The 21,457-nt window shown below is 38.5% G+C and overlaps 1 protein-coding gene across 1 annotated transcript in view; it reads right to left on the bottom strand.

The window, feature by feature from the left end:
- Window positions 1–985: 985 nt before the first annotated feature.
- Window positions 986–21,457, bottom strand: part of LOC114669197 (transcriptional regulator QRICH1-like) — a 59,310-nt gene continuing 38,838 nt past the window's right edge. Inside the window, exons 5-11 of the mRNA XM_028825371.2 lie at window positions 17,328–17,499; window positions 16,873–17,027; window positions 16,515–16,629; window positions 12,200–12,308; window positions 10,049–10,200; window positions 9,860–9,950; window positions 986–2,198 (exon numbers count right to left, since the gene is read on the bottom strand). Of these exons, the coding sequence (XP_028681204.1) occupies window positions 2,009–2,198; window positions 9,860–9,950; window positions 10,049–10,200; window positions 12,200–12,308; window positions 16,515–16,629; window positions 16,873–17,027; window positions 17,328–17,499 (984 nt within the window). The 3' untranslated portion in view covers window positions 986–2,008. The remainder of the gene's footprint in view (window positions 2,199–9,859; window positions 9,951–10,048; window positions 10,201–12,199; window positions 12,309–16,514; window positions 16,630–16,872; window positions 17,028–17,327; window positions 17,500–21,457) is intronic.

Here is a 21,457-nt window from a genome sequence, read left to right as displayed (position 1 = left end):
ATCCAGTTACCCATTTATACTAAGGAAGGTAAATACAGAAAGCAGGCAATGTGTGCCAGCTTTGAGACATAAGACCAGGCTGCTGCAGGTATCATTGCAGGAGAATGCCCTGCCTCAGAAAACAAAAGACCTTCACTGGACTCCTAAAAATCAAAGGAATACTGGGCAGCAAAAGTCACACACTGGAGAGATGCAGGGAACGGTGTGATTTTCAGCAGTGCAAAACCAAGAAGATCAAAACAGCCCTGACAAAATGAAATAACTGCAATATTGAAAATCTATTGCACTACTTGAGGAAGAACATTTACTGTATATTGCAATTTTTTTTCTTTTTTTAAGTATTGGCAACAAACATTTTTCCAAGCACTATGGGGGGTATATTTAACTATTCCCACTAACTGCTGAAGGAGCACCATGGGAAGAAAGGCAAAGTGTATCATAACACATCTGTCCTTTTAAAATATTTTTCCCCCCCGCAAGTGTGAGACAAGACGACTCAAGTAAAAACATCTTACCAAAAAGGTCTGACATACTGTTAAAAGCAAATTAATTTCTGACGTTACTCAATAATGACAATATCCAATTACTATTGCCCTGATGTATTTTTTTTACTCATGCCCCTCAAAATATGGTGCACATTTTCTAAATTTTGTGAGATGAGCTACACAACCCCATAAAGCACAAAAGTAGCAACTGGCACCAGTATGAAAAACAGATTTGTGAGCTCTTCTATCAGAAAATCTCTCCAGTCAACCTCACTGAAGGCTGATTCTTGGCACCCTTCAATAAATAAGGCTTTTTTGTTTTTATTAAATGGTATTGTATAAGGGCTGATCTCCTAAGATGAATGTTCTATGAAGTCTATCTCACTTTTTTTTTTTTTTACAATATCAGTCTCTAGTGAAACAAAAAAGGTCTGCAAAAGAGGAGACAGATGGTTAGAAACAACAAGACAACCAAAAAAAAAACTGCAAATGACAAAGGCTGAAGAATCCCTAATATTTGAATAATACAAGAAAAGGCACACCCACTCACTGTACAAAAAGGCTTGTTTGAAAAGACGTGCTTGTCATTCTTGATAAACGACTAAATACGAATACATATATGAGAAAAAAAAGAGGGAAAAAAGTGGTCTCTTATCACGTATAATACAGGCGTGTATGTTACAATTAGAGTTCTGAAGCCCAGCTGTTTAGAGTTTATCATCTTTGCATGTGACATCAGTTTGTGTGTACTGGGGGGGGGGGGGGGGGGGGGGGTTGGGGGGGGGTGCTTGGGGGGTAAGGATAATAAGGAGGCCAAAAATGGAGAAACAGTTTATCATTTCCTTTAAAAAAAAAAAAAAAAAAAAAAAAAAAACCAAAAAAGCCGTCCAGAACGCACACCTTTAAACTGCAGTCTTTCGTCTTTTCCTTCTTTTGCCCTCCGCCTCCACAAGTGCATCTGTTTGCCATACATCAGGTCCTTTGACATTCCCCTTCCACACCGTCTGCTGTCCGGTCCTTTTCTGAAGGCCTTCATGAGATAGCTGCAGTGTCCTCTAGTAATTCTGCATCTTCACGTCTCCTCTGGGTCGATCCAAGGAGTCTGTTGGCATTACTTACTCAACTCCAACGCCTCCCCCATTCCATAATACAGCAAAGAGTGAGCCCAGCACTTCCCTGCTGTTTGTTATCTTAATTAAGCCAGCCCATCACATAAAAAAAAATACACCCTTGCACGAAGATGTCAAACCTCTAGACATTCTTAAATACTCACAGAAATGCAGAGGAGGTTTGTTGTACTTTCTTCAATGTATTTTTCTTTTCTCTTGGATGGAGCCATAACAGATTTACCCCCTATGAGATCTACCCAGATTTAAAATGAAAAAGAAAAAAAATTTCAGGTAACATCTTGTCTGCACCTGTCTCGAACAATCGAGTCCATGGGTTTGTTTTGGCAGAATTCGTAAGAGAAGGCTGGGTAATGATGTGGGAGAGGTGCTGAGTGAAGTTCCCCCTTTCCTCCCTTAGTGCAGACTCCCTGATGCTAAAGCGATTGCCTCCTGGATCTCTCGCACCATTAAAATTCGCGTCAGCATGTGTTCCAGTTGCTCTCTGCTGATTGGCTGCGTTGAGTACCAGATTGGACTGTTAGGGGCCACCACAGGTTCAGGGGTCAAGTAAAAGGTGTCATTCCGTCCCTTCACACTCTGGGGGCTAAAGAAAAGAAAGTAAATAATACACTGGATTAGTAAGTTTGATAATGGACATTATCCATATTACTAACCGAAGGTTATAAACCAGATGGGCGCAGGGCTCACCGGATGTACGGAAACCCCAAAGGTCCATGCTGTGACAACGCGCTTGCGAAAGGAGTCACGGCTCAAACCAAAGGTCCATGCTGTGACAACGCGCGCGCCTACAACGCGCTTGCGAAAGGAGTCGCGGCTCAAACCAAAGAAAACACAGAAATGGGACTACGACCTGTGAACTACACCTCAGGTAAAGCGTGCACGCCAGGTTGTACGGCCACCCGGACGCGACCGCCCACACCACCGCATAGGTCTATGCTGTGACAACGCTCAAACCAAAGGTCCATGCTGTGACAACGCGCACACCTACAACGCGCTTGCGAAAGGAGTCACGGCTCAAAAACAAAAGGATTCATGTCTCAAACCGCGGGGCGCAGGGCTCATCAACTAACAACAGAAACGACAATATTCAGCGCATATTTCAATCACATGGCTCACCGGATGTACGGCATCCCCGAATCCCCAAAGATCCCTGCTGTGACAACGCATGCAGCTCAAACCAAGAGTCACGGCTCAAAAACGAAAGGATTCACAGGCTCAAACCAAAGGTCCATGCTGTGACAACGTGCGCACCTACAACGTGTTTGCGAAAGGAGTCATGGCTCAAAAACGAAAGGATTCACGTCTCAAACCACGGGGCGCGGTGCTCACCGGATATACGGAATCCCCAAAGGTCCATGCTGTGACACCACGCGCGGCTCAAACCAAAGGTCCATGCTGTGAGCGCGCCTACAACGCACTTGCGAAAGGAGTTACGGCTCAAAAACGAAACAAGTCACGGCTCAAACCAACTAACAACAGAAACGACAATATTCAGCGCATCTTTCAATCGCATTCCAGTATTACAGTATGGAACCCCCCACATGTCCACACTACACAGCATATGTACGCTGGCACCTACAACGCAAGCGCAAATACACACACGATCCCGCATGGATAGACACAATGAATGCAGGCGCCTACAACGCGCTTCTACACTGAAATATATTTCATACATATATGTGCGACAACTCAAAATTAATAACATTTACACTTCTATTGTAATTACAATATATTTATTAATGTAGGTACATATATATGTATTTCATTAAATCCATAACCTCCCAAAACGATGCCACCCTCCATCGTATGTCATCCCTCCAACGATTGTATGAAACACAGACTGACTGCCGTGCCTTCATATACATACATATATATGTATTTAATTACATCCATAGCCTCCCACAACACTCCCACCCTCCATCATCTGTCATCCCTCCGATGATTATATGACACACAGAGTGATTGCCATGCGTTTATTTGCGATTCGTTAGAGAATCGGGGGTTTACTGGTGTGCATAGATTTCAAACAATTCAAAATGAATTTATTTTCATTCTGACAGATTTCTATGTGATCCATTTAAAAAAGGGCACAAAGTCTAGAATTGCAACCTCACAGAGCTTAGATCCTGGTTTGATACCTGGCCTGGAATGGGTTCTGTGCATTGTCTGCAGGCTCTGTCAATAATTGTAACCGTCTTTTCTGATGACTATACATCTCTTCTCACACTCCACAAACCAGCTTAAGAGTGGATTGACATGGCTAAAAATTGGTTGAATAACAGAAAGTGTAAGTGATCATGTTTATGCATGTGAATCACACCAGTGAACAGTCTTCAGCTACCAGTCATTCTGCACGGGACAGAAAAATACATGCACAAATCAAAAGCAACCAAACAAAAATGTAACTGCCAAAAAAAAAAAAAAAATGTACTAGTACTGGTGAAAATTAAAGATAAACATTTGTTGTATCACACAGAAATGCATCTCAGCAATTTAATGTATGTATAGTATCAGCACATTACCATCTACCACTTAAATAATGTGTCTTACAATGTAATACAATAATGTATGACATTTCCATCCTATAAAAAGAGGGTGCATCCAAATAAATCTACACCACATATCTGCAGGGCACTAACATGACATGCAGAGACAGTAATGAGAGTGACATCTTAACTGTTTTGCAGATCAGGGATGCAGCATTGCTCTGTTCTTCCCTTAATGATATGCGGAGTAAAGGCAGTCGTGTATGTGGAGAGAAACTAAATAAACAGTATCTGCTACAATCATACTCTTGATTCTTAAAATTGTATCATTAGTATGAACAAGGGAAACAAGTACCTTTCATTTTTCCAGTCATATTGAAAGAAAGGTCTGAAATCCTCAAAATAAAATACATTAGGTAATGTCAACAGGCAGCTGGTTTGATGCAGATGCTACTTTAGCTGAAGTTAACTGATCTGAGGACTTGTACTTAAAAGGAAAAGGGAAACAGTTTAAAATGTGTGTATCCTAAAATACTACATTTATGCATTACGACATGGCTACTACTTTATACCAGAATATCTATCACTTTTCAACATAAGTGTTTCCTGGATCCTATGTTGGATGAACTTTGCTTTGATTTAAACTGGTGCATCAAACACATTAACCACTAATTAAATAATTCTACTTGATTGATTGATTTAATGACTTCCTGAATTTTGTGCACTGAAAATTCCTGTCAGAATAGGATGTACATTTAAGATTCAAGAACCAAAAAATGCAACCTTTCCAGGTGCTCAGACACTAAATGGTCAGATATGGTAGTCACTACACATTGTGATGTACTGATACTACACAACATAAAAAGTAGCTTTTTCCATTATCAGGGTATGCATTTTTAAATCAATTCTGGTACTTGCAGAACAAAACATTGCTTTATTTGGCTGGAATCTGTACTTATGTACATGTGATTTCTCAGTTTTTTTTATTTTTAATAAATTTGCAAAAACCTCAAGTAAACTTTTTTCACGTTGTCATTATGGGGTGTTGTGTGTAGAATTCTGAGGAAAAAAATGAATTTAATCCATTTTGGAATAAGGCTGTAACATAACAAAATGTGGAAAAAGTGATGCGCTGTGAATACTTTCCGGATGCACTGTACACAAGGACTAATTTAGCAATGGCAATTCACCTAACCTGGATGTCTTTGGCCTCTGTGAGGAAACCCACAGAAAAAAAAAAATGCAGCACAAACAGACTGATGGACAGACTTGGCAATATAACTTAGGAAATGCTTTGGGGAACTTTATATATTAAAAAAAAAAAATCCATACTGTTAATGTGTCAAAAAAGATATTAAGAATTATGTTGTAATGCCAATTGCTTTTCTGCCAGAAAGGTAGAAAAATTGAATAAATTAAAGAAACTGCTGAACTAGACAATGCATGAATTTGGAGCGCCATCTGTTGCTGGTTTCATCGCTTCAACATTATAACATAATGGCTATAGCCAATGTAAGAATTCAGATTTTTTTTTCCCCATGTATTATGGATAATATGGTCTATCCAGAATTGGGAGAATTGGAGCTTCAGCAGATATTTGCAAAGCTACTCACCCTTCCATATTTTCCTACAACTGAGTTTAACTGGGTAATAAACTGTTCAGTAATTTGTTTACACTTAGATTATTTCTGAGTTTTTCTTATTGCTTGTTCCTGCTCCTCCCCTCTTGCTCCTGTCAATTACGGCTGACAAGTGTCCTAGAAGAAATGCTTATTAAGGTCCAGAGTTCTGACAGCTGTGCCTCACCCTAGGTTCCGATCTTAGGCCCTACAAGGAATGAAATAGCATATTCTGGGCAGGAAGCATCTAAATATACAAACCTTTCAAGTTTAACAGAAGTCAAGATCACTGCAAATATACAATGGATTTTGTTTGTTTTCATCTGGCACAGTAATTGCTGTTTTACAAGCAAGAAGCCAAAATATTTCTATTCAAAATCTGATGGTGAAAAGCCAGCAAATGTCTTTTTTCACACTTCCAATAAAACAAACTGTTTTTACAATCACAAATAACTAATGTCTTGGTGAGAATATCTTGCATGACATTAATGCACAATGTTACTTCTGAAAGCAGTATGTGAAAGAGGATAGAGGGGCAAAGTCTTTATTAGCAAGCCTGGTTCAATCTGAGGTAAAACATGCAGAAAGAAATTCTTCAGGTGAAAATCTACCATTTGTAAATTTTTAAAACAGATTTCTTCACATGCATTAAATACTGCATCGAGTAACATTTGATGAACAGTACATTATCAAATTTGAACAGAATAACTGGCTAGGATAATACTACATTAAAGGTTATTGCAGAAGAATAAAGTTGAACTTGATCAAATTGAAAAAAAAATTAGCAATATAACTGGGTAGCAATGGTGATGGACAGGTTGACAGACGAGATTAGACAGGAGTCCCCGTGGACTATAATGTTTGCTGATGACATTGTGATCTGTAGCGAGAGTAGGGAGCAGGTTGAGAAGACCCTGGATAGGTGGAGATATGCTCTAGAGCGGAGAGGAATGAACGTCAGTAGGAACAAGACAGAATACATGTGTGTAAATGAGACGGAGGTCTGTGGAATGGTGATGATGCAGAGAATAGACTTGGCAAAGATGGAGGAATTTAAATACTTGGGATCAACAGTACAGAGTAACGGGGATTGTAGAAGAGAGGTGAAGAAGGGAGTGCAGGCAGGGTGGAATGAGTGGAGAAGAGTGTCCGGAGAAATTTGTGGCAGACGGGTGTCAGCAAGAGTTAAAGGGAAGTTCTACAGGGCAGTAGTGAGATCAGCTATGTTACATGGCTTGGAGACAGTAGCACTGACCAAAAAACAGGAGACAGAGCTGGAGGTGGCAGAGTTAAAGATTTAGATTGAAGATTTGCATTGGGTGTGACAAGGATGGCCAGGATTACAAATGAGGACATTAGAGAGTCAGCTCAGGTTGGATGGTTTGGTGGGAAAGTCAGAGAGGTGAGATTGCATTGGTTTGGACACGTGCAGAGAAGAGATGAGGGGTATACTGGTAAAAGGAGGAAAAGAGGAAAGCCTAAGAGAAGGTTTATGGATGTGGTGAGAGAGGACATGCAGGTGACAGATGTAACAGAGAAAGATGCAGAGGACAGGAAGATATGGAAAAAGTTGATCCTCTGTGGCAACCCTAACAGGAACAGCCGAAAGAAGAAGAAACGCAATATTATTGAGTAAAATAACTTTTTAAAAATATATATTTACAGTTAGGTCCATAAATATTTGGACAGAGACAACTTTTTTTCTAGTTTTGGTTCTGTACATTTCCACAATGAATTTTAAATGAAACCACTCCGATGCAGTTGAAGTGCAGACTTTCAGCTTTAATTCAGTGGGGTGAACAAAACGATTGCATAAAAATGTGAGGCAACTAAAGCATTTTTTAACACAATCCCTTCATTTCAGGAGCTCAAAAGTAATTGGACAATTGACTCAAAGGCTATTTCATGGGCAGGTGTGGACAAGTCCGTCGTTATGTCATTATCAATTAAGCAGATAAAAGGCCTGGAGTTGATTTGAGGTGTGGTGCTTGCATGTGGAAGATTTTGCTGTGAACAGACAACATGCAGTCAAAGGAGCTCTCCATGCATGTGAAAAAAGCCATCTTTACGCTGCGAAAACAGAAAAAACCCATCCGAGAAATTGCTACAATATTACAAAATCTACAGTTTGGTACATCCTGAGAAAGAAAGCAAGCACTGGTGAACTCAGCAACACAAAAAGACCTGGACATCCATGGAAGACAACAGTGGTGGATGATCGCAGAATCATTTCCATGGTGAAGAGAAACCCCTTCATAACAGCCAACCAAGTGAACAACACTCTCCAGTGGGTAGGCGTATCAATATCCAAGTCTACCATAAAGAGAAGACTGCATCAAAGTAAATACAGAGGGTGCACTGCAAGGTGCAAGCCACTCATAAGCCTCAAGAATAGAAAGGCTAGATTGGACTTTGCTAAAGAACATCTAAAAAAGCCAGCACAGTTCTGGAAAAACATTCTTTGGACAGATGAAACCAAGATTAACCTCTACCAGAATGATGGCAAGAAAAAAGTATGGAGAAGGCGTGGAACAACTCATTATCCAAAGCATACCACATCATCTGTAAAACACGGTGGAGGGAGTGTGATGGCTTGGGCGTGCATGGCTGCCAGTGGCACTGGGACACTAGTGTTTATTGATGATGTGACACAGGACAGAAGCAGCTGAATGAATTCTGAGGTGTTCAGAGACGTACTGTGTGCTCAAATCCAGCTAAATGCAGTCAAATTGATTGGGCGGCGTTTCATGATACAGATGGACAATGACCCAAAACATACAGCCAAAGCAACCCAGGAGTTTATTAAAGCAAAGAAGTGGGAAATTCTTGAATGGCCAAGTCAGTCACCTGATCTTAACCCAATTGAGCATGCATTTCACTTGTTGAAGACTAAACTTCAGACAGAAAGGCCCACAAACAAACAGCAACTGAAAGCCGCTGCAGTAAAGGCCTGGCAGAGATTAAAAAGGAGGAAACCCAGCATCTGGTGATGTCCATGAGTTCAAGACTTCAGGCTGTCATTGCCAGCAAAGGGTTCTCAACCAAGTATTAGAAATGAACATTTTATTTCCAGTTATTTAATTTGTCCAATTGTGTTTAAAAAAAATGCTTTAATTGCCTCACATTTTTATGCAATCGTTTTGTTCACCCCACTGAATTAAAGCTGAAAGTCTGCACTTCAACTGCATCTGAGATGTTTCCTTTAAAATTCATTATGGTAATGTACAGAACCAAAATTAGAAAAAAGTTGTCTCTGTCCAAATATTTATGGACCTAACTGTAGTTAAGCATTTTTTGTGTGGCACCTATCCAAATTGACTTTGGAAAAGAAAAGCAGATACTGCACACCAAAGAGCTGTGAAGATTGGTTTATGTTTTAATGAGAATTAAAGTTGATGATGACCACAATTTTTTATGCAGCAGATTATGTAAAGTGTACGAGTACAGAGTCTGATTGCTGTTCAAGTCAGACTAGGTTGCTGATGTATTTGATCAAATCCAGTAGTACAATGTATAAAATGTGGTTAACAAGATGTGATTTTTGTTTCTCACAATAACATCAAATAGCCGAAGTCTTTTTGGTTTTCTACACCTTTTTAAATACATTTTATTATTACTATTTCTTTAATTTACACTTTTTGTTGTCCCAGTCACTTAATAATTAGCACAATACACTGCCAGTGACAAGAACTGCTTCACATACAGGAAGTTCTGACCTTGTGTGGGTAAGTGGCAATAAACGGTTATTCTTCAGAACTGTCACAGATCTGAAAAAGTACTGACCATCCACTTACCCATTAAACCAGGAAACCCAGAAGCAAACAACACAAAGCAGAATAAAAAAAATCCTCGATGGGAGCCAGTCCATCACATAATTTAATGTACACACCCACACTCACTCATATCTGGACAGTTTACAGTTAACAATCTAACTGGCATATCTTAAAATATGCAGAAAATAGGCAGAGATAAAAACACAATCACAAACAGGAAGAAAACACTAATTCCACAAAGTGATTTGGGATTTGAACCAAGGACAGTGAAGTTGTGAGACAGCCACATAAGTCAGTTTGTCAATATAAAACATCAACCATTGGAGGTGAGGAAGTGATGTGCTGTGGAAATGTGGCCACACTTACCATTTGAAGAGGTAGAAGTCATAGAGCTTAATGGGGCAGCGCAGAGGGTTCTCAGGGTTCTCTGCTTGCTCAGCATACATATCATCTGTAACTAAAATACATAGGAAATGAACAGTTATGAAATTTTTGTTTACAAACAATTACACCTCGCTCAAACTTCCTAAAAATGTAAGTGGAACTGGGTGTCACCTTTCTGGCCCACATGATGCATGCTGACCCCTTTTAGGTATCTGATGCTGGTACTTTTGTCTTTGGGGTTAGAAGGGTTTTTCTTTGTGTGTCGCAGCACCTTGGAGAATGCAACCTTCATGTGCTGATCTACTGTCTTCAAAAGGAAATACCTTCAAACAATAATATAAAGCGGTGGGGTAAGTCAAGGGTCACAACAAATTACATTAACATGTTTGGTAAGAGGGCATTGCAACAAGTATAGCAGCAAGAAATTTGCAGGATTTCAAGAAGAACAGTTACGGACAATGCTGCATCTGCAATGATGCTGCAATATTGTAAAAGACCAAAAAGGATCTTGGAAGCCATCAGGGCTAACACAGCTAAATAAATCTGAAGCTAACAGAATGGAAGATTATAAGTATTAAAAATTAAGCATGTACTTTAGATACAAGGACAATCCATACTAACTGGTTAGTTATTACTGGAAAACAGGATAATGAATAATTCAGCATTTGTTCTTTCTAGGGCAAGAAAGAATGATTTGGAAATGGTAGCTGCATGAATTAACAGGATACTGTCTCAGTGGGAAATAAACCTCAAGAGTAACAACACTCTACAGTACGGAATCTTAATGTTCTCTGTGAAAAAGTAATTGTAACTGCATTTTTGACTACACATAAAAAAAACAATGCAGCAATTATAATCAAATACCATCTAATCATCACATTAACAGATGTCTAGCTAAAAACATGACACCTTTAGTGCATCACATGTATGTATAAAGTATTACAAAAATACTCTGTGCCTTATTTTCTTTATTATAGGTGCTGGGACAGTTTTTGTATATAAAAAACGACCCTAGCAGCAACATGTTGCCTAGCCATGTTATTTAAGGACAATAGTAACGCATCAGGTCTTAAATACAAATATAGGCAGTCCCCGGGTTACGTACGAGATAGGGACTGTAGGTTTGTACTTAAGTTGAATTTGTATGTAAGTCGGAACAGGTACATTACTTTAATAAATGTTATTGTTGACCGACTGTAACCAAGTGCTCTGCCAATGAATGATGGAGTTTTCACCTCTCTCTGACCTTTTTATTATTTCTACTTTATTTTCAATGGTGATGGTTTTTCTCTTCTTTACTGTAGCACCAGCACTTGCATCAGATATGTGTTTCAGAGACATTCTTGAAGGGTGAAGACAAAATGTTAAGATGAGCTCTTCTGTACAGCACTGTACACACTATCACAGCAGATTAGGCACCAGTCGTCAACACGTCTGATGTATAGGGTGGTCCAGATCTAATTATGCAATTTTCATTACGCTATAACTTATTTAGTTTATTACATAGAAAATCACCCGAAAAATCCCGGACCATCGAGAAGTGTGTGAACTGACGACTCGAAGAATCGTCTTCGCACCGAACTGGAATCGTCACCGCATAAATCAAAGTCATCCAGGCGATCTGGATCTGCAGAATTAGTTCTGGACCACCCTGTACTGACAATAGACTTCCTGCTATGTGCGTAACAGTACAAGCAGGCTTGCTATTGAGAATGAATGGGGGCAGTGAGGAGCGGTTCATCACCAGCCCACCTAACAGTCACCTCCACTACAGTATGCTGCCTGCAGTGTCCCGCCGCACCACCAACCCCATTCAACACGCAGCCATCCGAGCACACTACAATGCTACCCCCCGCCTCCCCGTTCACCCTTAATGGCCTCCGTTCAGCCACAACAGGGTCACCACTTGCAGCAGGGGGCAGGCAGTGAAACCGCTTGCCACTGGGAGCCGCCCAACGGACACTACACTGCGCGAGCAGCGAAATCGACCTCCTCCAGCCTCTGTTCAGCCACTGCTTGCAGTGTCCCCGGGCCAAAGATGACAGAGCGGCAGTTAGTGAGGCGCATGCGTTGTAGCTGCGGCCCCGTTCGTATGTTATAGGTCGGGTGTCCGTAACCTGGGGACTACCTGTACTCTACTTCGTGAAAAAAACACAAATAATTCCTTCCTAAAATGAGTCACTCTCAGTCCTCACAGAAAGTTTCTTTATTGTCATCACTATGTATTACTTTTGTTATTTTAATACCTTCTGAAAAAAAAAGGGCAATTGTGAGGGAGATAACACACACAAAGTCTTAGTCTTCACTCTCAGGCAAACTCACTTTGTGTTGAAGAACATGAGTGTCGTCAGTAGTGTGGCAGGAGAATGTGCACCCAGCTGTTTGCACTCCCACAGCATCTCTTCAGTCACATGGCTAGGGATCACATATCCTGTGGAAAACATAAAACAATCTCACCTTATTACATGTGACTCCACCCTAAAATGAGGAATATGAAATCTTTGTAAAATTTTGGCTTTAATCAGGACTGGTGAAACACCACACATTTCCTTGCATATCTGACAGTTAAAGTCATTTAAGTACTTTACTTACCGACTGTGCTAATATTTTGAAGTGGCTGCTGTGAAACATAATAAAAAGTCTTGGATGAACAGTAGTCTAACTGGCTTTGCCATCAACAATCACTGCTATATTGGCAGAATTAGAAACCTGTGACTTGTGCATCCTCTTTGTGCAGTGCAGATGAGACTATAAGTAAATACTAGCTGAATACATACAGTATATGGCAGGGATCCGCTTAGAGTATTATATGTTAAGAGGTAGTAATGACATCAAGCTGATACACCACAGAAAGAACAAGGTCAATAGCCCAATTCGCACATATACCGAGGTTCCCATAATAACCATTGAGGAATTTACTGGTGTTTTCTCTTTTGTACATATCAGGGTTAAGCTAGAAAATTTGTGTTCATGTAAAGTCTAGGTAAAAAGAGCAAAAATCAAATATTTCAAAAATACCCATGAATTCCAACTTTTTCTTTTTTTTGGCCTAAAAGAAAATATATGTTGGTGAACTGATCAAGTACCATTTCCTTCTATTTACTTTTTTGCATATTGTACTTTAATGACAAAAATGAATTTAAGGTAATGTGAATAAGACACCAAAAAATGTAAAGTAAAAAATAAAAATGTGTGGTAGAGAAAATACATGCTACCACAGTTTGGTTTTTCCCAACAGCTACCATAAGTTGAGATTCCACTAGACAAACATGAAATGATTTAATACTGCTTCAGGGCTGCCCAAGTACATGACTGCATCAGGTGGTAGCTATTCATATATCTATAGAACAAGTCAGTGGTAATTTCGTTTAATGCTGTTAAGTGTACTATATTGCTAATTTAATTAAATTTATTATGGAGCATGCAACTATAATCTTGACTGTATTGAACTGAATATAACAAACTAAAATTCATCAATGTCCTCTTTGATATCTACCTCCAGAAAACAAAATTTCCAGCAACAATCAAGAAAAGTCAATGACATATGTTTTCCTTTATAAGAAACTCGTGTCCATTGCATTGTCAAAATTAATGACATGTTTTGTTTTAAATAATTTTTTACTTTCTTTTCTTAAATACATACACACACCACAAAAAAATATGGGTAAGTATATTAGGTTTTGAGCTAAGAAATTTATTGGCCAGGTTTCCAAGAAAAAAAATGAAAAAGAAAACACCTTGAGAAAGTAACAGCATTTAAATTGTAATACTGTAAGGAATTTTTACAGTATTTACAAATGTTTATTAATTAGTGATCTGTTGCAATGGAAAAATAATTCCAACTATTTGATGCAAAAAGTTAAGCAAAATGACACCTTTTATTGGCTAACTAGAAAGAAAGCTAGTTAGCCAATACAGTGGAACCTCAGTTAACAAACTTAATCCATTCCGCGACTCTGTTTACTAACCAAAACGTTCGCTAACCAAAGCAATTTTTCCCATTGAAATTAATGTAAATACAATTAATCCATTCCAGCCTCAGAAATTTTGTAATTTTATTTTTTTAAGGGTTTTTCTGTGATGAAAAATAGAGAGAAAAATGTATATATCATTAGTACAAACAAATAAACTAAATTACATAAAACAGCACTGTATTTATCTTGTTTGTTGTATTTGGTGGCATAGGTGGATGGCGGAGGAAGAGGAGAAGGAAGATACTGTTTTGAAGGGGAATCCCCCTCCATTAAAAAAAAAAAAAAAAAATCGGGTAACACTGATTTGGGTGTTTTTTCACGTTGCAATTCCTTTTCTTTGGGCACAAGAAAGCGATCTAATAAGATTTGTCTTTTTCTTTGCTGCAGAATTTTTCTAAAATGCGATATTGCATTGACATTCATTATGTTAATTGCCCTATTAGCCACAACTTTGTTAGGGTGGTGCTTCTTAATAAATTTCTGCACATCATTCCGCTTATTGCAAATTTCCTTAATCTGAGCACTGGTGATTTCCTCTCTAACCTCCTCTTACTCTGATGAATGCTCTTCCTGCAAGGCTCACCTGTTCTTCCTGTAAGGCAACAAGCTCTTCTGTGGTTAGTTCATCTCGATGGTCCTCCACCAACTCCTCCACGTCAGCATCACTGACCTCTAATCCCATACTCTTGCCAATGGACACGATTTCATTCACTACTTCGGCAGAGCTCTCTGCTTCAAATCCCTCGAAGTTTCAGACACAACTTGGCCAAAGTTTCCTCCAGGTAGATTGCAATGTGCGGGAAGAGACCTCACTCCAGGCTTTGTCAATGAGGTTGATGCAGTGGAGGATGTTAAAGTGCTCCTTCCAAAAAACTCGAAGGGTCAAATCAGTGTTATTAGTGACCTGGAAACACCTGGAAAACAGTGCCTTCGTGTATAGCTTCTTGAAATTGGAAATGACCTGCTGATCCATCGGTTGCAGTAATGGAGTAGTATTGGGTGGAAGATATTTGACACTGATGAAGTCATACTCTATATCCAGGTCTTCCTCCAAATCTGGTGGATGTGCAGGAGCATTATCCATTAAGATAATTTTTGACAGTTGGGGCAAACACTTCTGTCAGCCAATCCATAAATAAGGTCCAAGTTACCCATGCCTTGCTATTTGCCCTCCATTGTACAAGCAGTTTAGACTTTATCACATTATTGCGCCTAAAGACGTGGGGATTTTCAGCGTGGTAGACAAAGTGGCTTAACCTTAAAGTCACCACTTGCATTAGTGCAAAATAAAAGTGTAAGCCTGTCTTTCATAGGCTTGTTTACAGGTAGTGCCCGTGAGTGATGTTGGTTCTTCTGGGCATTTTTTTCCAGAATAACCCTGTCTTGTCGCAATTAAACACTTGATGTGAGACGTAGCCTTCACTTTCAACAAACTCCGTGAATTCATCCACAAATGCTTTTGCTGCTGTTTCATTTGAACTTGCAGCCTCCCCATGCCCTATAACACTATGAATTCCACTTCGCCAGATGAAAATTATGAAACTACCCTCTACTCGCTTTAAAGTCTCGCTCGCTGGCACTTGTACTGGGTGTTTTGGTCAACAAATCACTGTGTAACTGCTTAGCCTTTTCACAAATTATTGCTTTGCTAACACTATCTCCAGCCAGATGCTTTTCATTTATCCAAATTAGCAGCAGTTTTTCCACTTCTAGCACTTTAGACCTTTGTTTCGTTAACACAGTCACTCCTTTAGCCACTTCAGCCGCCTTAAATGCCTCTTTGTTCTTTAGAATTGTACAGACCGTCGATTTCGGCATGTTGTATTCCTTTGCGATGTCAGAAACATGAATGCCATTCTCGTTTTGCTATAATTTCTTTCCTTACTGCTACGCTAACACGTTTCCTACTGCCACTACCATTAACACGTTTCTTTCTTAGGTGCCATAACGAGTAAATATGCAAATAAAAAATAACATTGAAACTGAAAAAATAACAAAACAGTAACATTAGTGAACGCAACACTCAGAAAAGCAATGTTTACAGCAAGCGCGTCAAAGCACAAATGAGCACGAACGCACAAAAACCGGTCTGTGCTTGCAATCGTTATCCAAATTTTGGTCGGTAACCAAGACCAAAATTGTTCAAAATAAAAGTTTGTTAACCAATTTGTTCGTTAAGTAGTGCGTTCTTTAACCGAGGTTCCACTGTAAAAGGTGTCATTTTGCTTAACTTCTCGCCACATCCATAACGACTAACACAGTACAACACAATATTATTGCAAAAAGTTAAAAAGCACTCTACTTTAGCTTGAATTTATGTTCCTGAGCATTTTGCTAGACAAGCTGCTTATGAAGCACTGGTATGTGCAAAGCACAGAACTTTAATGAGCAAGCCATGGCCAACAATAAAAAAAATCTGTTTCTTTTTTTCTCTCCAAATTCAGAATAACCAGGTATTGAACATACATGTCTTTTTGCTTATTTGTGTTCTCTGTTCAACCCAAACAAATATCTACAGATTTGACCAGGAAGCTAAGATGGAGAAAAAAAAACATTTAGAGGGCTGATGACTTAAAACACTGCAAAAGGTCCAGGAAATGCAGACATGTAATAACAGTTTCATTTAAACAACAAGACGGTAGTACTGACATGCTCGTACATACCAAGAGGGTGAACCCGAGGCTGCCAGTCCTTTAGAACTTCATGTAGCCATTGAGAAAACTTCAAATAGTAAGGGTCAGAAAATATATCATCCACCCGGCCATTCTCAAACAGATACTGTAATACATAAAAAAAAAAAAAAAAAAAAATGTCAAAACAAACACAGGCTAGAAGAGAGGCAGTAAATTACTTGGGAGATGTCTTCTTATATCCCCACATTTTTCCATCTTGACTGTGACAATGCGGGTTTGCTCCACGCTCCCATCTTGCTTCAGGGAGCCCTGAACCTGACACTGCCAGTAATGTCACCAATGAGCAGCTTATTAAGTACAAGCCACAAGAAGTTTAAAGCACACCAACCTTCTGTATGCACAGGAAGACATAATAGAGCACATCAGACTCAAAGGGCTCCCCCTCAGGACTGCGAGCTTCCCGGGTCATCAAGCAGAGGCCAAAGTTGAGCTCTGCCACAGCAGAAGATATGAGATCCTCTTGGAAACGCAGAGGCTGGCGCCCTTAAATACAAAAGTTTTCTTCAGGATGTTGATCAACTGTGTTTTAATAAACATAACTGAAATTTTTACTCCTGCTTATTAATTTCTATTATGAGGAAAGCTCCAAGAAATCAACAGCAAGAAAAGTTATATAAAAATACCCAAGTGTGTGGGATGACAGGTGAAAAAGAAAGCATGTGAACATTACTACAAGAACTACAGCATACAGCAACAGAATAAGGAGCATCTCAAGCCTCTGAAAACAGTGGGCCTCAAGCACATTGTCAATAACTCTAAGCTCACTTCACCAGCAACACTCACTGCCAATTGGAGCTAGCTTTGTATGGGAGTCCTTCTCCAAGTCAGAGTTCTTGGTTTGTGCCCAAGATTTCCAAACCTCTAGCCCTTCTTCAGACTTTAAAGAGCTGGGCAGTAGCATATCTGGGGGTGCTTGGGGCTGAGAGTCCACTTCTGCCACCTGTACTGTTTGTGTCTATAGAAGGGAAAGATAGATGGAATTCAATTAGAAATGGCATATTGCAAAAGCAAATTCTTATTTAGATTAAAAAAAAACTCAAAAGTAAAAAAAAAAAAACACACACACACACAAAAAAACTGAACATTCAACACTTAAGGAAACGTTTTTTCTATGCTAAGAGGCTGCTAACTTGTGTTATGCAACTATTAGTTCTGCTATTCTTTTTCTCTGTCACCAGAAGGAGTTAATTTTCTAACAAATTTGCCATGGTTCCAGATATTAACAATTGGTTTACAAACTATGGGAAAATACATAACCAATCCCAAAATTTTGACTGCTTAGGAAAAATGTAAAAGAAAAGATGACCAAAATTAAATAATACTACCAAACCCCTACCTGACCACCCACAGACTAGAAGCTTGTGTACATGTTTTTGCAGAAGTTATTGTAGCAAAGTATTCCACACGCAACACCTGACTCTATGTATTCATCAGTACTAATTAACTGGGCATGCAAATGCCCAGAGTTTTCTACCAGTAAGCAAGACAAGCTTTGTTAAACCACTTCTGAGATCTTTCTCTACCATCTTTTCGGCTACCATTTATATTGTTATTCTGTTGGAACTCCTATAAGGACCAAGATCATTTAAACAGTTTGAATTTGCCATACTTTTGTTTGCATATATATTTAGCAAGGATAATCTTGGGGGGAATTATAATGAAGCATTTTTATGTGTATTGCTTTTCTATTTCATAATATATTTTAATATACAATTATTCACGGTATTTTTCGTATTCCTATAGCAGATCAGTAGTGTTTATAGTACAAAAGTGCTTGTTGCCTGTTTATTCCAGTTACTTTTACTGCTGCTTTAGGGGTGGTAAGATATAATTACTCACATCCAGATTAGATATTGGAGAGCATCACATCTTTACCTAGCCTGTATGACCATAGTTAAAAATACGGCTTCCATTTTTAAAGGAGTAAGAATTGTCACTTTTCCTCATCTGGGTAGCAGTTTGAAAAATCTGTTATAATTTACTTTCCTACAGAACTCCTGTGGAGTTCAACAGCAATTTTTTTGTTATTCTCATTTACAATCCCATATTTCTATACATTGAATGGTACACTCAACTGCTTAAAAAAAACCAAGTGATGACCAAATTCAAACAAGTTACTGGCAAAGAATGAACTTGTGAACACTATACCAGTGCCACTTCATTTACAAGGCTTTAAACAAAACTGGTAATATATGAGATATACACACATTATTATGAGGAACATATAGTTGGATTTTTATGCCCAATGAACATTTACTTGGTGTCAGTGTTACACTAGAACAAGATGAATCATTTGCAGACATATGGTAAAAACTGCTGAGTGTCTCTGATGTGGGATGTGTTGCTGTCTGTGCTTTATTTATTTTCAGTTTTGTCTGTGGGCTTAACACAATTACTAAGAGGAATTAAAAAAAAAATACTTGTATCCATTACAAGTTGTGTTTTATTTACCTGCTGAGCCCGAAGTATACACCATACACTGTTAGGATGTACAGGCACCACATTTCACTGCACATAAAAATGTAAGTAGTGGGCAGATTAGTACAAAAGTCAGTTAAAAACCAAATCAGACAATCTAGAAATGCAATCAATCCAAACCAAAAATGTCTTTGCATGTTTGCAAGTATATCATTTATTCTAAGCATTTTCATATCATGCCTAATCTAACTTTAGGGTTAATGAATTCAGAGCCTATAACACTGTGCACAAACTCAAAAAACACAAGTATATTTAGTGAAATTTTGTATTTCATAAATATTTTAAAATTACGCTCATTGTATATTTCAATGGATTTCTAAAAGCCATCATCCTACTCTATGTCATAAAATTGGTCTAGAGATACTAAAATGAGAAAAGGTAGGAATGCACAAAATTATGTCTTGTAGCATAGCACAGCTACATAGTGCAGACACTTTTTTTTTTTTGTTTACCTCTGTTGCCATGATTATTTAACATCCCAATGTTGTGTTAATATTTGGAGCTTTTGCTTTTCTATGACTTCAAGGCAATGGAGTAGCATCTTACATCAGCCCGCCAGTGTGAGTGTTTTTGTGCATTGTGTACTTAAAGCTGATCGGAAACTGGAGGATCACAACCTGGGAGGTGGTCACTTAGTGGGACAGTTGAATTACACAAAAAAAAAAATAGGATTATTTTGTATACTTCATTTTGGGGCAGCAACAACAAATCAATGTCATCAGTAATAATCAATAATGAAAATAGTTGCCAACAAATTATTAAAAGTTAATTGCATTGTTATGTATTACATTTTATAACGTCACTGACTGATAGTAACATGCATCACATTTTGGCTGATACACTTAAAAGTAGAAGGTGAAAAAGCAAAGAACATAAAACTGTTTTAGACGTGGTACAAAATCAATGTATTGCAAGGTATGTACAAATGAGCTCATGTGGTATATGGAGCACAACTGTGATGTGGTGAGCCCCTGAAACATTAACACATCAAAGCAATAGTCATTTTTCTATTGCTTACTCACCTCGTGGTCATTGCTTTAATCTAAAGAATAAAATCAAATAATACATACTAGGTAACTTTTTTTTTTTTAATACCTAAGAATTGTTTCAGACTTCTATCCTTGATGTCTTCAACAGCATCACAAGTGTTAAGTTAAACCAGACCTTAAAATTTAGTAGCAAGACTTGTTGCTACTGTATGCGCTTTATTGGCTAGCATATGCAATTTTACAGCATAGTTATTTTCAAGATTAGGTGAATTAGACAAAAAAAAATACATCTCCTTTACTCAGAAACAGCAGAGTTTCAGCTGCAGTGTGCATGTGCATGCAGGAGGAGCCTCATTCACATGCTAATAAGATGTAAATTGGTCTTAGCCTTTAAGGAGCAGCACGGCTGTAGAGTATAACACTCACTTGATCGTTGGGCTGGTGATGCTTTCTAAACTGGGCAAGCATCACATAGGGAAGGCACAAGCCTCATCTGCCATCCCAGTTCAAAATAGCATTCAGTAACTTCACATGGCATATTGGGCTTGTTTAGGTGCACTCAGTTTGGGTTGGGCAACAATGGCATTGTGTGTGCAAGAGTTCCTTGAAGTAATAAAGCTGAACTCACGATTCAGTGAAGGAAAAAAAATACCAATTTTATACGGAGATTATGTAGCAACCTGTTGAAAGGCTACAATCTTTTTTATTATTGGATTTATTTATTTTGTGCATATTCTTTCTCTATGATAAATTAATGAATGGCCCTCTTCTCTCCTAAGCAGCAAATAAACTCATCACGAGATAAATATTTCAATACTAATTGTATAATGCACTGTGAATAGGTACAGTGATTTTGTATAATGTTGTATCATTTATTTTGTGCAGGAATTTTTCCCTATACAGAGTTCAAATTTGGAAAAATTCCTATCTTTCTTTCTCTCACAGTATTACTCTAATCCTTACAAAATTACACTAAAATTATTCTCTGCATGTTTCTTGCTCTGAAAACACCTTTCCGTTTTGCAATCCAACACTGTCTTTCCGCTGTTTTCTAGATCAGCCTGAGTGGGTTTCTTATCAGATCTTAGGTGTAAATTGTCCTCCCCTAATACATATTCAGCAGACAGACACCACTTCTCCGCCCACTGTCAGCTTTTTTTCCCCCCAATAATATTACTGATATAAAAAGGTTTTAGCAAGATTGTTTTTTGCCTTTCTGAGTGCATTATCTGACATACTGTGGTATGTTCAGATAGTAAAGTCCTTGAAAAACACACTACAGTAAACAAGTTTGCCAAAATCATCTAGTATGTGTTTTCACAAAATTCCTGTACATGTTGAAAACTATTATTTGCAATTTTTGTTCTTGTGGAGCAATTGAAAAGCTGGATATGATCCTGAAACGCTTATTTTTTGCATATCATGAGTTTGTGCTGAAAATAAAAA

Source organism: Erpetoichthys calabaricus, chromosome 18 (assembly GCF_900747795.2).
Source record: "Erpetoichthys calabaricus chromosome 18, fErpCal1.3, whole genome shotgun sequence".
Taxonomy (NCBI): domain Eukaryota; kingdom Metazoa; phylum Chordata; class Cladistia; order Polypteriformes; family Polypteridae; genus Erpetoichthys; species Erpetoichthys calabaricus.
The sequence above is the reverse complement of the archived record's forward strand: the minus strand, read 5'-3'. Positions and strand labels throughout refer to the sequence as shown.